A 15,078-nucleotide genomic window follows, 5' to 3' on the forward strand; every position below is an offset into this window, starting at 1 on the left:
TGCATGAAGACTTCCTTTCCAGCCCCACAGAAACTAAGGAGTGAATGCAAGAGGGTTTGCTTGGGATTTCACAGGTGAGCTGGCCCACACTCACTAAAACTGGAGCAGGCAGTTGATTTGTCCTCCGCTTCCCCAGAAGAACTTAGAAATGATGACAGTGTTATGATAAGCATCCTACCTTTTTAGATACCTCCAACTTGCTGCTTCGTAGGACTGGTCTCTAAAATAATTCTCAAATAGGACAGAGAGGCCAACTGATAGGATTGCTTATTGTTAACCTGATAACAATATCAGCAAAGCTAAATTGGGCAAGTCAGTACCTCCATTTCTGCAGTGGCTCTTGGCTAGGCCATTATTCTTCACCAACCATTTCCAGAGGGAAGGAAAAATTAACTAATAAAGAGCTGTAGGGTCTGCTCTCACTGACTGCGAATGAGGGCTTCCCTGACATCCTCCCTTGCCTTTTGGACTGTTTGCAAGTCCCGTAAATATAAACATGTGGCTCTTCCAGTGCATCTGTAGATAATAACTTCAGGGGCCTTCCTGTTTACATGGCAATACCCATTTCCCAGCCAAATAAACTCGGTGACAGAGACCTGAGGTGTTTATTGGGCCAGTCCTGGCTGGGACTGAGTTAACAGGAAACACCCACTCTTGCAGAAATGCCTGATGATTAAATATTTGGGGGATAGGGGACACCAGGGGTCAAAAACACTGCAGAAATTGCTTTCTTCTTCCGCCTGTCGTTTCAGTGGGAAACAGAAAGGCCATGATAAATATGGCCAACCAATCCAGGCCTAACGAAGTCCCACAGCTGGGCTGTTCACGGACTGCACAGCCCACGTTGCAGAGAGGAGTGAAGAAGTGCAGACAAAAAAGCCAGCAGCATCCGGCACAATACATCCAAATCTTGGAGTGCCGTCAGGTGAAGGGATGGAAAAGCTTGATGTGTACCCATCACTGGAAAGTCCCTCAGCCTCTGCCTGGCTGCTCTGATTTAATAAGCAATGTATTCTCACATTAGCTCTGTCAATAAAGCCTCCAGCTCAGTGGTTCTCAATCAGTGGAGATCTTGCCACCTGGGGAACATGTGGCACTATCTGGGACATTTTTGATTGTCGTAACTAGGGAGGTACTACTAGCATTTAGTGGGTAGAGGGTAGGAATGCTGCTGAACATCCTACAATACACAGGACAGCATCCCTGACACACACACACAAAGAATTATCCAGTCTGAAATGTCAATTATGCCAAGATCTAGCCCAATGCCTTTTTATAAACCAAGAAACTGAGACACAGAGGAGTAAAGTGACTTGCCCTAGAAAATCCTGCTGGAGAAAACTGGAGACAGAAAGCAAGCCACTGTGACCACCTCCCTTGTGAATGCTCTTTAAAGTCACACAGATGTTTAATTTTTAAAAAATAAATAAATCTACATCCTGAGAGTTGCAGACAAGTTCCCTGGCTTAAGCTCACCCAAGTGCTTTCAGGACGTTTCCTATTCTTAGAATTTAACTGTTTCCAAGATTTCTTAGAAAATAGTGCCAATGTGTTAAGAATGAGCAGCTCTTCAAGGTCTCTTAACTCTCCCTATGATGTGGGTCAGCTTGGCCACTGGCTGACCTTCTCTGCACCACGATTTCCTGGGTCCCTCTTTCAGAACTGTGGTGACCCCAAGCATTCAGAAAGCACAGGACACAGAGAAAGCAACCTCTCTACCCCAGGCCCTCAACTTTATCACAGGGGGAGGGGGGGACTTACCAAAAATAAACGATGGCCAAGGGAAAACTAAAATCTCCCAACTATAGTTATGTTCACTAGAACTCTTTTGAGGTGACAGCCCTCCAGGCCAAGGTCCATTTTTACTTATCCTTGGGCTTTGGTTGACTTTATTTTTAAGAACCCAAAAGAGATGTGGGAAGGAAAACAGACTAGCCTATGTCTGGGCTGCCTGAGATCTTCTGATGACAGCCAGAGGTTCACTTGCTGGGCCCAGTTCACATTCCCAGAGATTAGATCATGAAGCCATCAGGGCTGCACCCATACCCCTGATAGGTCCCACAGTTGGAACAGATGGCCTTATTCAAGGATGGATGTGCAGTCCTTCCTTCAGACATCAGCTAATAAGGCAGGGAGTTCACTGCTAGGTTCTTTGCCCACCCCTCCCTAGGAACAGGACTAAACAAGAAGACAGCATTTACCAAGACTTTTTTTTCCCTTCTTCCCAGTAATATAGCATCTTTCCTCTTAACTAGCCCTGGCAAGTCCTAAGACCAAACAGTGCCCAGGTGTAAGCAGGGGTAAACGTCAGACTAGGGAGAAACCATGAACAAGAAAAGACCCAAGGTACACACATTAACAAAACCAAAAAAGCCATTTTATTGAAAATTAAATTCAAACTTCAAATTAATATTACAATCATGAGAAAATGCCAAATAATTCAATTTACAGTTGCAACATACAATACAAATAGTCCCTTTGAAGTTAAGAGTAAACTCATCCACAATCGTGACCTGTGGCACAAAGCGGAATTTTTACAATATGTGCATGGAAAGCAATTCTTGGGCAATAGCAATCGGAAAAAATAAAAATGAAAGCTTGTATTTACACAAAATGCTACAAATATTTTTGTTCCACAGAAACCTAAGAATTGTAAAGCATATCCAGAAGAAATGGAATTTTATTCAGAATACCTAAGAAATTATTGTAAGTTATGGTTTTGGCTGATATAGTTCAAAGTACTGCATTAAAAAGCAAACAGTTATTTGTAAACATGAAGTAAACAAACATCTGAAAATTTCTCACATAGAAAATTTTTTTTAATGCATTAGTTTTCTAAAAACAACAAATTCAAGATTTGGAAGAATTGTCTTTTATTATTGTTCTTTCAAATACCATGGGTATAATGATTACTTTTGCTAATGCTTCATATTTCCATGTATTAACCTGGATTCCAGGCCAGGCCCTTTCCTCAGAATGGAGGGAATCCTTAAAGCTGCACACACAACTCCTCCCTTCTGAATTTATCACGGATGCTCCCTAGTGGTGTGGATTTCTCTGCTCATTTTTAAAGGGCCCTGACAGGGGAGAGGCGGTAAGACTGTCTAAAGAGCAAACGATAGTTGCTCTGTTGCGTTTCTCAGTTCCAGGCTGAATGTTATTCCACTAAGCTAAAATCAAAGCTGTGGTGCCTTTTCTGGAACTCTGACATGGGTTGAAATTTGTGAGACAACTGAAATGGATAAACATGTGGTTGCGCTGATCACACTGTAAATTCCAGCAATGTTTGTGCTTCATCAAGAACCACGCTATTTTAATTCCCAGGAACTAGAGTGTTGACTAGTACATGGTTCCACAGTAGTAGTAAGACTTTGCTTTGGTCTTGAAATCACAAATCAAACACATGACCCAGTGCAAATTAAGGGTTCAGCGGAAAAAAAGAAAAACAAAATTTTAATCCCTACACCAAAAAAGGGCAGAATTTGTTCTAAGAAATGTGAATTACCCCCATTGGGGTGGATGGAGTGAGGGTGGAGGGAAGAAGTGCTTGAATTTTCCCAAGGAAAAAAAGCTTCTAAAGTGTTTCTGGGTTGCTGCCTGCAGCCACTATAGTAACATTTCGACACAAAAGCATCCCTAAAGTCACTCGGTAGGTGTACTGTAAACTTAAAAAAGCCCTTTTAGCATTAAAAAATAACGTACAAATATAGTACTTTTTTAATTAAATAGGATGCAGCTGGCACTGGCAGTAACATTTTTATGTCAATTAATTAAAATTGAAATGTGTAACCAGACACTGGCTTTTTTAAGTGCTGCTGAAACAAACACATATTTTACACTTACAAATAAATGGACAGTGGTGTGCTTCAAGCTACCACACACAAACAATAAATAGTATCAATGACTACTTCCATCTTACTTAAGTAATAGAAAAGTGGCTTATTTATCTAAATATACTTGGTATATGGCCTTTAGAAGGCAAAGTGTTTTGTTTTCCCATCAATTTTTATTAGAAGGAGTCAGGATGAATTCCAAGGGAGACTCCCCGGCAGGAAGAACAGGTCCAGCTGCCCCACACGCTGTCCTGCAATGCTGGGTGGCCTACAAAGTGGGTTTGAGAAGGACCAGAGAATAAGGGGGCCATTAGGGGTTGAAGGCAAATCTCTGCTAAGTTCTGCTTGGGAGGGTGGAGGATTCCAATGAAGGGACCCTGACTTTTCGGGGAGGAGGGCAGGGATTGGCCTGGTGGTGTCATTAGATGATCCTAGTTTGGATTAAGGATTTGAACTTGGAAATCTGCCATGTGACTGCCAGGAGTGGTCAAAGTGCATGCCACAGAAGGGCTCTAGCTCAAATTCGTACGCAGTAGTAGACACCAAACTCCACACATCCTTGGCCTCCTTGGCCCTCCATTGTAGGAAATACAAATGTCAAAGGCTGTCTGTAGGTCCCCACAGGCCGTACGTCATCTTCTCAGCTCAGCTACCTGCTGGAACCTGGCTACCTCTTCAGAGGACCTACTCCCAAAGGACAGTGATGTCATTCTGCTCCTCTAAATGCAAATTCTGTGGAAAGCTGCCAGTGGGGCCTTGGGTAAGGCAGATTGGGGTTCCCCTGATGTGTTGTCTGGTAAGGCTGGTTGGTTAAGAATCCGTGGTGCAACTTTGCTCTCCTGTATTAGATGTCTCATAATTGATCTTCTATCCACATGTGTGGCTTTAAGCTGACTATGTCTTCACTATGAAGCCTGGCGATTTAGAGTTTTGCTTAACTATGAAACCACAGAATATTTTTCTGTAGTTCAATGATTTACTTGTGCTTGTCTTTTTAACATGACAAGAGTCATAATTACCCCAAAGAAATTAAAAAACCACATTGCTCCAGCATTTCATGCTGATAAAGGGCTAAAGGTTGTTTCTAAATCCCTAATTATTGTTTTAAAAGGCAAAGCTGTGTTAGAGGCATTCAAAGATCTGAAAGAACTAAACATAACATTTCCTTCATACATCACCAAAACAAGCTATATCTAAAATATTTGGGGATGGAAGTATTTTTTTAATCACATTGTGCCTGGATGAACTAAAATTGCTTAGCAATATTTCAGATATGGCTCTAGACCACTGAAGAAATTTGTTATTTAATAAAGAGCACTTTTAGAGACCTAAGTCAACATATCAATACACTAAGAAATGTTTCAAGGGTCCAAATGTCATTAAATAATTATAAATATATCTTTAAAGTTATATGACCATTCACGTTAGCAAGTTACCTCAGATTTTACACATATTCATAATTTAAAAAAAAAAGAAAACAAATAACACATAGCCAAACGCGAACACTATCTATACCATTATGGCTGTAATAACGTATTGCCATTTTCAGTTTTGCATAAAAGGAGAAGGCAGGTTTTAGGGATTGGAATTCTTTTTGGTTCAATGGGAAAAGGGGAGGAGGAATGTTAAAATGTAAAATAAAATAATCTATCCTGATCAGTTATTTTTGAAATCACTTTCTTAGAGCAGGAAAAAAAAACCTGAACCAAACAGTTCAGATGAGGACCTGCAGCATGTCTGAAAGCAGAAACTGGAAGAGTTATTCTGAATGATGGTACTGTGATGGAAGCGTCCATTCTACCTCGTGTCCCTTTAGTGCACCTCAACTGGTTTTGTAAGCTGTCTGTGGAGGGCACTGGTCCATACACAGCTGCCACCATGAGGGTGTGAGGTTTCAAAGCACAGAGAGGAAGCGGCTTTGCTCTTCTCCCTCCTGAACCTGGAGTCCACCTCTCTGAATTGGCATATGAACAGGTTATTGATGATAACAGGCCAAACAACAAAAACAAAAATACCTTTTCCCTTGTTGGTTCCTTATATCTTAAATAGTAAACAATCTGAAACCTGATTGCGACTGTCTCTCTTGAGCCTTCTGCTTCTCAATATCTACCCTCTTATGGCTGCAAGATCATGACTAACTGAGTGAATGAAAAATCTTCTAAAAAATAGGCACTTTGTAGATAGCTAATCGATATACATATATATGCACTCTCTCTATATATATGTATATATTGATACATGTGGGATGTGACTCCCCAGATACCACTGGGCCACGGCTGAGGAATTTCAATATGGTCGCCAAACAGATTCATCCATTCTGCCACTAGAATTCAAAACAGTTGGGGAACTGCTGTGGCTTCCATCAGCGTCAACACCATCATTCTGGTTAGGCAAATTTGGATTTAATAGCGTGCTGCCATTCGAGGTGGTGGTGCATGGCGGAAGCATTCTGGAAGGAGACCGGTCTCCCCCCGGCACCATGGGAAACTGATAGGATCCTGACGAAGTGCCATAGTAGAGATATGGAGTGCTGCTGGTCTGGAAGGGTCCACTCTGGCTTTGGGAAGAGCCGGGATAGGGTGGTGGCAGGTAGGTGTGGTAGTGAGTGGTGGCGGACATACCGAGGGACATGCCTGAGGTGACTGGCGGGGTGTAAGTAAAGGTGGCTGGATAGTGCATTCGTGGGTTGGAGAAGCGGCTCTCAGTGAGGGATGAAATGCTTGGGAACTGCCTGGGGTCTGAAAAAGGGCCCAGTTCTGAAGCACCTAAAAATTATAACAGAAGACGGGGGAAAAAATCTGTAAATATCAATTAAAATAATGATAGAATTGTTACAAGAAAAAAAATGAAAACTTTAGCTTTCCCAAATAGGAACAGCAAGCCACAAACAGACCTTCAAATGCACCAGTCACTTTACAGTCTTTTTTTCCCCCACTTTGCAGTCTTAACAGCATTGATCCTTAAGTTCTTCACCCCCAGAGCATCCCAGAGGGCTTTAAAAACCCACATGTGTGCCAGGTCAATGTGTAAACCAACCCAACACTCTGATCACATAGGTTCACTCACCAGACTTTAAGACCAAATCCTTATGGATTTTTTTTTTTCTCTTTTTGTTTCTCGTTGCACGTTAGATATTTGAAGTGAAATCTTTACTAAGTCAGACAAGTTTATTTTCCTCAACTCAATATAAAGAAATTCCAAAATAATGTCTTGCTGTTTACTCTTGGCAGACTCCTTAGTCAATGAAGGAGCATCAAAAAGATATCCTATCATGTTCCTATCATTTCCTTTAAAGCCTTAAAAGAATTTAAAATCTTGTCATAAGTCTCATCTTGTTAACAGTGAAATCAAACCAGAAACTCCTAACTTCTCTGGAGATGGACAGGGAGTGTCATAAGCTACTAGACAAGTCGGTTTTGAAAGTGGGAGTTAGGAGGCACAAGGGGGCTTGGTACCTTAGGAATCATTGCATTTCAAGTCTTGATGGGAGACTTGTGACCTGATTTAGGCCAGGTGCTGACAGTAGTTTTGAGAAAGGCTGGCTGCCTAGGGGAGATTAAGAGGCGGGCACTCCCCACCTGTCTCACAGGCCCCAGCACCACATCTTACAGAAACAGCTTCAGGTCAACTTGAAGCAGTAACCTAGAGGCGAAGATGGTTTTCCCCTAAAACGTGAAGTCCTTTTACGTCTAAAGCTAACAGTATGCCTCCTTAATAGACATTTCTGGTGCCTAACTTATGAAACCACCATTATAAACCATTTAATGTGGAAATTACTTTTCTGAAATGCTAAAATCTTATAGTTGTGATCTTTAAAGATTGGGCCTATTATTATTTTTCTGGAATTGACAGAATTGTGACAAGCCCTTTTCTAACACCAGTGCCCTTGTTAAGATATTGAACCCTTCTAAAATATCTGGATTATTCTAATCTCAATATTTGTTTTTCCTACAGTTTTTAGCTATAAAGGAAAGCACTAAACAATTCTTGAGGACTTTAGTGAATGGGTACTTCTTCATCTCATTTTTATTCAGACCTTGTTCTCGGATATTACAACATTTATTAAAGGAATAATCCAAACACTTTTCTTTAAAGGTGCTGATTGAAGGTTGTTAATTTTTGTTAAAATGCACACTGCTTAGAATCTTCATAAAATGCAAGGTTTAAGTGCCATGATGTGCATTTGTAATAAAACGTGACTCTTTGAAAGCAACACATAGTTAACGAAACTCACAAATCGGACAGTAACAACCAGACAGCCCAGCCCAGCCCAGCCCTGCCCAGCCCAGCAATTGTTAAAAGTCTCACCTGCCTGGCTCTTCTTACTGAGAGTGGAAGGCCAGAGGCAGAAGTCAGAAGTGGCAGTGTCATCATCTGTAAAATGAGGGGGATGAGCTCTAAGTTCCCTTCCAGCTCTAATGTTCTATGACCATGAATTCCAAGAGAGAAAGAGAAGCAACAGCCTTAGGGGAGGGGTAGATAGAGAGGTTCCCATTTGTCATTAGTATTTTCCCAGAGTCCGCAGGCCCATAAGCAGATCGTAAAAGCTAGTGAGCAGCTTCTAATGCCAGAAGCACTTTCAAGATGAAGAACCAGAACTGACATATCCCAGGCAGTCACTCTCTGCTTTTTATAAATTCTTCCATCCTCAGCTAGCTTCTACCTATTCCTCCCCAAAATGAAATTCTGACAAGCTTAAGTTTAAAAATGTGGAAGCAGTGATTATGCCAGAATCAGAAATGGGAGCAGATGCGCCATAACATCTCCCCACCCAACGCTCGTGCCTTGCCTCATACAATACAGAGGCCAAATGGAGGCCACAGATGTTCCTCAGGCAGCCTCTGCATTGCAGGGCACCTGGGTGACCCCAAGCTGGCAGAGCTAATAGTGATGGGCAGGTCACTTCTGTATGCATTAAGTTCAATATTTAGATCATATTAGAAAAACTAGAATAATGTGAGCAGCGTGGATCGAAAGAAGTGGCGTTTAAAACGCCAATGTGTGTCCCGAGCAGAAGCATGGAGTTCACACAGATAGACACGTTAATGTAAAAACTGCTTCTCAGGTGTATTTGTACTTAAAATACACTGTAGTAATAATTAAAATTCCGTATGGTTTCACTTATTTTGATGCAGAAGCCCCGTTAAAACCCTTTATGTGGGGCCCTGGCAGTAAATTCCAACATGGTTTTGAATTTACCCCTCCCCCCACCTTCCTCTCCATTTTACCTGATACGTTTTGCTGATGTTTTTATTGCCCATCACATGCCAGGATCACTGTACCTTTTTGGTTTATAGATGCTAGCTAACACAAACTGACATTTGTTTTTCAATTAATGAGCTCTGGTTATGATTTATAGAAAACAATGCAACAAATTTCCGCTAGGTTTACAGTATTTTAACCAATCACTTCTAGGCATTTGAGTCTTAATGTCTTGAGAATTGACTCTTTCTTGACAAAGAGGGCTAATGTTGACTTGAAAGGGATTATAGGACGATTTTTCAACTTACAAACAATAGAATTTTCTGGAATTTCTTTAGTCATTTTATGGTACCAAGAAATGTTCCTGAAACATATTGCAATATGTTCTATAGAAAGAAATACTAACAATTTGCTCTACCTTATAAAATTATCACGATAGAATGATAGGCGGAATCCTACACTTAAAGACTATAAACTCCTTCTTAATCTTCAATTTTTAAATAATAATTGTTACAGAAGCAAATAACATCATTAACTTTTCTTTCATTGAATAAGGTTGTATCTATGCTTCTAATCTCTGTTTTGTACATGAACTCAGGTTTTCTTTTAGAACCCCTTTCTTGGGTTATTTTGTCATTATATCCTAAACTAGTCACACTTTGTGTCACTAACCACCTTATAGCCACAAACTTACAATAGAACTGGATATGACATCAACTTAAGTAAGCAAAATGTAAATTTGACTTACTAAGAGTCCACATTATGAAGGCCTAGAGTTCTAAAAGTAGTGCTACCCCAATCTGATTTTATAAATATAAAGCCAACACTCAGCCACTGCCCCAGTGATACACCTGGTACCATCAGAGCTCCCAAGCCAGTTTAAAACTCCTGACTACAACCTACTGGATAAATGAAGGCAAAGGTGGTTTGGGGACCTTTTTAAAATAGCAAGGAACAACTTGGCACGAATCCATTCTTTTTGCTGTTATCTATGTTATCTCTTCCATACACAAAGTACATTCAGCTATTAGGCTTTCCTGAACAGTGGAGAAGTTGAGAGTGCTATAGTCAACACTAGATCACTTGGTGCTAAGAGTTTCAAAATGGTATGTGCCTAAATCTGGGGTTTTCGGGGAGACTGCCAGGAGTTACCAGAAGCCCAAGATAATCATCATGCATTTTCCTGATGGGCTGGTATTACTCAACTTGGGGAAAATAATACACTATACAATAAACATGAATATAAAGTGGAGGAGAATGCAACGTTTATGTGAATTTTTAGACAAATGAAAAATGACTTCAACAAAATTTTGCACTCATAAAGCTTTAGGCTATGCTCCTAGATCCCCTAAGCTACCCAAATACTCCTTTATGCTGGCTGAGGAACTCTGACAGAAAAGTCTAACCTCCTAATTTACTGCTTAGGTAATGCAAATCTAACCCCTGTTTGACAAATAGGAAAGCTGATATCTAGAGAAATGAAGCCATTTACTCAATATCACAAAAACACACAGCTTAAGAGGCACAGCCACAGCTAGACAGACCTCTTTGACTTCTAACAAAGAATATGCGATCTTAGTTACCCTTAAGGAATTTGGTTAACATGATCACAGGCCTATCTACACACACACACACTCTCTCACACTCACACACACACACTCACACACACACTTCACACTCACACCTGCTATCTTAGAAGCTGATTTGCCTAAATGAAAAATACTTAATATGTCTCAAAATACTTAAATTGACTCTTCTACTGCCTAAGTGTTGCCCCAATGAGCGTTCCTATCTTTGGGATATTATTAACAGCTCTTTTAGGCCTTGTTGATCTAATCTGCTAAATAATGGGCAATTAGTTTAGTTGCTCAGGGCAACATGTGAATGAGACCAAGGTCAAGGGTATGATCCCCTTAGGAGCTGCTGGCTTCCTACAGATGCATTTCATTCCAAAACTGCTGTCTACACCCCCAGTCAAAGGCAAACAGCTTGCAAACAAATGTAGCTGTCATAAAGGGAGCTGCAAAAACCTTGCTCATTAAAATAGTAACGGCAGCAGCAGCAGCAATTTTTCACAACCTAATATATACAGGGAAGAATATATTCATAAAATGTCCGCAGTGTGCAAATAAAAATAAAATCAATGTTAAAAGTAAAAACATCTTGTCCCCGCTCCCAATGTCTATGAGGGAAAACGAAATAGCCTCTCTTTACCCAGTTCGGTTTCTTGGGTCTTCGAGTGGAAAGTGTGTGAAACCAAGATAAAGGGGAATAAAAGAGAATGTCTGGTCTTTAATTCTTAGGACCTGCAATCCTCCATGTGGCATCTTTCACACCCTGCTTTCCAATGCTGCCTGTCCTGAATCATGTTCGGCTCCCACTGAGAGCGAGCTGTTGAGGGCAGAGATGTGTCTGATATTTCTTTGTCTCCCCTTCAGAACTTCGTAACAGTCACACCTGTGTTTGACATTTGTAGGCCTTTACCAAGGCCTTCACTTTAACATACATTTTCCCATTGACCAGGCCCTCAATAAATAATGGTTGATTGATGGAAAATGGGTAAGGAGATCTCTCGAACCAAAGGAAATTGGAATTTGAGCAAAATAACAGACCGGGTACTTGCCGTTGGGGCTGTCAGCTGGGCAACGCCATGCCCCGTGTTATCTCACCCTCTATGCAGTACATTTAAACATCCCAGCAGAGGAGGCAGGTTGGGGCAGAAGAAAAGACGAGGGGCCTTGAATCCAGACTGAACAGCTGTTGGCATATTCAGAGTCCTCTGCCCACTTTGTGTGAGTGCATAAAGGTACAGAATAAAAGCCATTGTACTTCTCAGCAATGAGGCGTTAACTTCAAAGCTTCATTGGGGTCTTTTAAATAGTAGGAGTTATTGCTTCAACAAATCTCAAATAAATCCCAAGAACGTTTTATTAACCCCCTCTCAGCGTTCTTTCTATTGGAACATTTAATACACAAGACCTACATGGAGCTGCTCTCCCCTGGTAACCAAGAATCTTCTCCCCCTTTTAAACATTTTGGGTGTCCTCTTCCTAACTGCTCTATTACATAATTTCCTATTTTACTTCTGTTCCAATAGCATTTATTTTCTGTATCACTCTTTCGGACCCTTACTCATTCCCTTATGAATTATTAACTGTTTCTTAGTCTGTTTTCTCCAACTATAAGGTCAGCTTTGGATGATAAAGAATACGTTTTCCTCTCCTATCCCTCTCAGAACCTAGTACATTGTAAGAGGTTAAAATGAAAAAAAAACTGTGCATGGTTGGATGGATAAATGAATACGTAAATGAGTCTAAGGATCGGGAACTCTGTACAATAACTCTACAGTTTTGACACTAAAGAAAAGGATATGAAAAGCATTGAGCCATCCTGACATCAAACCTAATATGTAATTCAAATACACTCCATACCTATAAAACCTTGTAAAACTCTCTTTAAAGAGTATTCAAAGCTATTCCTAAGCATTATCGCATCACTCGACCTCACATTGCAGACAGGAGCCCCACAAGCAGCAGTTGACACTAGTAAAAAGATGCCTCTGGTCTGCTACCCCTGTTACTCCTGCTTCACTCCCAGCACCTGTCCTGCCTCCCAGCCAGTATCCGGGTGTAGATCCACACTAGGGAGCCCCAGGGAGACTAGATGAAGGAGAAAGAGGGCCAGGCCAGAAACACATGGCATGCTGTTAGGTAAGCACACTCGTCCTTCCTCATGATCCTGGGTTAATCACTGCCACTAAGATCATAATCTTCATCTTGAGTGAGTAGTTTAAAGGAACAGAGAGTGAAACTAGCATACTGTTTGAATTTTTAGACTAGTATACAGAAGCAGAAGTCAGAGTCATCAAGAATCATAGATGAGTTCTATAGATAAGTTTTATGGACATGGAAGCCTGCAGGCGTGGTAGATCTGAGTGGCAACACGAGACTCGGACATGGTTCCCCGTCCCAGCTCCAGCATTGTTTACCTCTGCACCCTGACAGAGCATGCAGGGTGTGGAGGAAAATGTAGAGGGTCTGCCTTGAGCTTCCTGAGAACTGCATTCTACGAAAACACACATGAAAAGGGAAATTCTTCATTTACTGCCTTTTCAAGTCACACAGGCAGCAGGGCCTTAAAACAAGAGTGTATTACCCCTCACTCAAGCATGGGCCAGCCACCTTTCAAAAGGCGTATCTGAACAATTCTGTAATGAAGGAGTGGAAAGGAAGGCGGTTATGGGCAGATGCAGAGTCCTCTGCCCTATTTCAAAGTCATATCCCATTGCTCCTCAACATCCCTCTTCCTAGTGAAGTGACATATGCTCAGGACATTTACGGAAGCTTTGCTCATGCTCTCCCCAGCACCCATGGCTTTCTCTCTTCTCTCTGCCAGACCAAGGTAAGCAAGCACTGTCTTCAAAGTTCACCACTACACAAGGACTTTCGGGGCATACAAATTCTTGCCATAATTTTTTCTTTGCCAGACAAACCTGGGACATTTATGTAGATACATCTTAATGCTGCACACATTCTAAAGTATTATCATTGATTTTAGATAAGAATTTTCATTTTCTAACTGAAGAGAAAGCAAATTAAGAGTAAAAACCACATATTCTTCTTTCAGATGCTACCTAATATATAGTATGGTGCTGAGAAAACAGATGCTTAAAAAAATGTTGCTAAGCAGATGAATTACTACCAAAGTCTCAAGCAGGCAAACACGACAGGTGTAGAAATGCTCTATGAACAGTATCCAAAAGTCAAATGTAGACTATATGCAAAATATCACTTTGCATTCTCCACACCGAGGTTCTAAGGGACAAGTTTTCTACATTTCCCTTTATTTCTCTCCTCACACTAAAATTGATCCAATATTCATTACTAAGTTTTAATTTCACTAGATAATTAGGAAAATATACCACATATGGAAGACATGCAGTGGATCACGCTGATGGAGAAGAAACCAGCAAAATGAGATTGTAAAATCAATTTTAGATAATGAAATGACCAGCAAACTCCATCGTTTTGCAAAAGAGAGGGAAAAGGCCTCCACTATCCAGTCTAAATATTTGTTTTCTGTGTTGTAATGAATTGTACTTTTCCACTGCATGCTCACAAATTCTGAAAGAACCAGACGATCCTAAGGCTAAGAAAGTATGTTATGCTGAAGGAAAAAGAGAGAGAGAGAGAGAAAAAAAAACTTGGCAATTTTCAGAAAATTCAGCCATTCCTTAAACCCACCCAAATTTCAAGGATATTGTTGGAAGAATATATTTCCTTTTGTAAGGGGAAAGGGGGTAGGCAGTAGATGTGTGAGTGAGTGTGTATGCATACAGGGAGGGAGAGTAAGGGAAGGATGGAGCCAAAGATGGAGGGGGAGAGAAAAGGGAGGAAAAATGAGAGAGATCTTCCTGCTAGGCCTTGATTAAGAACTTTTTAAATCCTAGGAAGGGTGGATAGTCTTAAGTCTTTGAAACCAGATCCGCTGCAGGAAGGAGGCCAGCACCCAGGACACCGTGTCTTTCAGAAGGGGCCACCCACGGTGCCGTGGCGGTCATATGACTGCCCTGTCACATCCTGAAGCCATTTCCAGCCCATGCACACGTCTGTGCTCCCATTTAGAGAGGATGGGATATATTGGGAACACATATGGAAACACTTTCAGAGAATCAGTTTCCATGAAATTCATAATGAGCCAAGTGGCTTCAGATGTGGTTGCGTTCCTCCGATTAGCCAGCAAAAAAAAAGGAAAAAAGGAGGAAAAAAGGGACAAATCCACCCTTTCAGACCTTATTTCAGTTTCAGAAAAATTAAAAACCACTAATGACTTATGGCTACCAAAACATGGAGCCACAATTAGGAGAGGAGGAACTAGGAAAACGAGGGAGAGAGGTTTAAAAGCGATAGCCTTTCCCTCCTAAAAATAACAGCTTCAATATTGGCAATCTTATCTTAAATCGGAGAGAGGCTTTCCTGCGATGGTATCTGCCTAGAGTGGCATAATTAATTTTCTGACATCCTGGCAGAAGGTTGTGCGCATG

At 41.1% G+C, this 15,078-nt stretch overlaps 1 protein-coding gene across 4 annotated transcripts in view; it reads right to left on the bottom strand.

Moving 5' to 3' along the window:
* Positions 1–2,355: 2,355 nt before the first annotated feature.
* The window catches only part of RUNX2 (RUNX family transcription factor 2), a 221,506-nt gene continuing 208,783 nt past the window's right edge, over positions 2,356–15,078 (bottom strand). For 3 of the 4 annotated variants that reach the window (XM_012448780.3, XM_012448779.3, XM_064361001.1), the window contains 2 exons: positions 8,142–8,207; positions 2,356–6,598 (listed from right to left, as the gene is read on the bottom strand). In XM_012448780.3, coding sequence (XP_012304203.1) covers positions 6,120–6,598; positions 8,142–8,207 — 545 coding nt within the window. In that variant the 3' untranslated portion in view covers positions 2,356–6,119. The remainder of the gene's footprint in view (positions 6,599–8,141; positions 8,208–15,078) is intronic. The other variant, XM_012448782.3, reaches the window with a different exon arrangement.

This window comes from Aotus nancymaae, unplaced genomic scaffold (assembly GCF_030222135.1).
Source record: "Aotus nancymaae isolate 86718 unplaced genomic scaffold, 86718_ANA_hifiasm-v0.15.2.pri h1tg000040l, whole genome shotgun sequence".
NCBI classification, from domain to species: Eukaryota; Metazoa; Chordata; class Mammalia; order Primates; family Aotidae; genus Aotus; species Aotus nancymaae.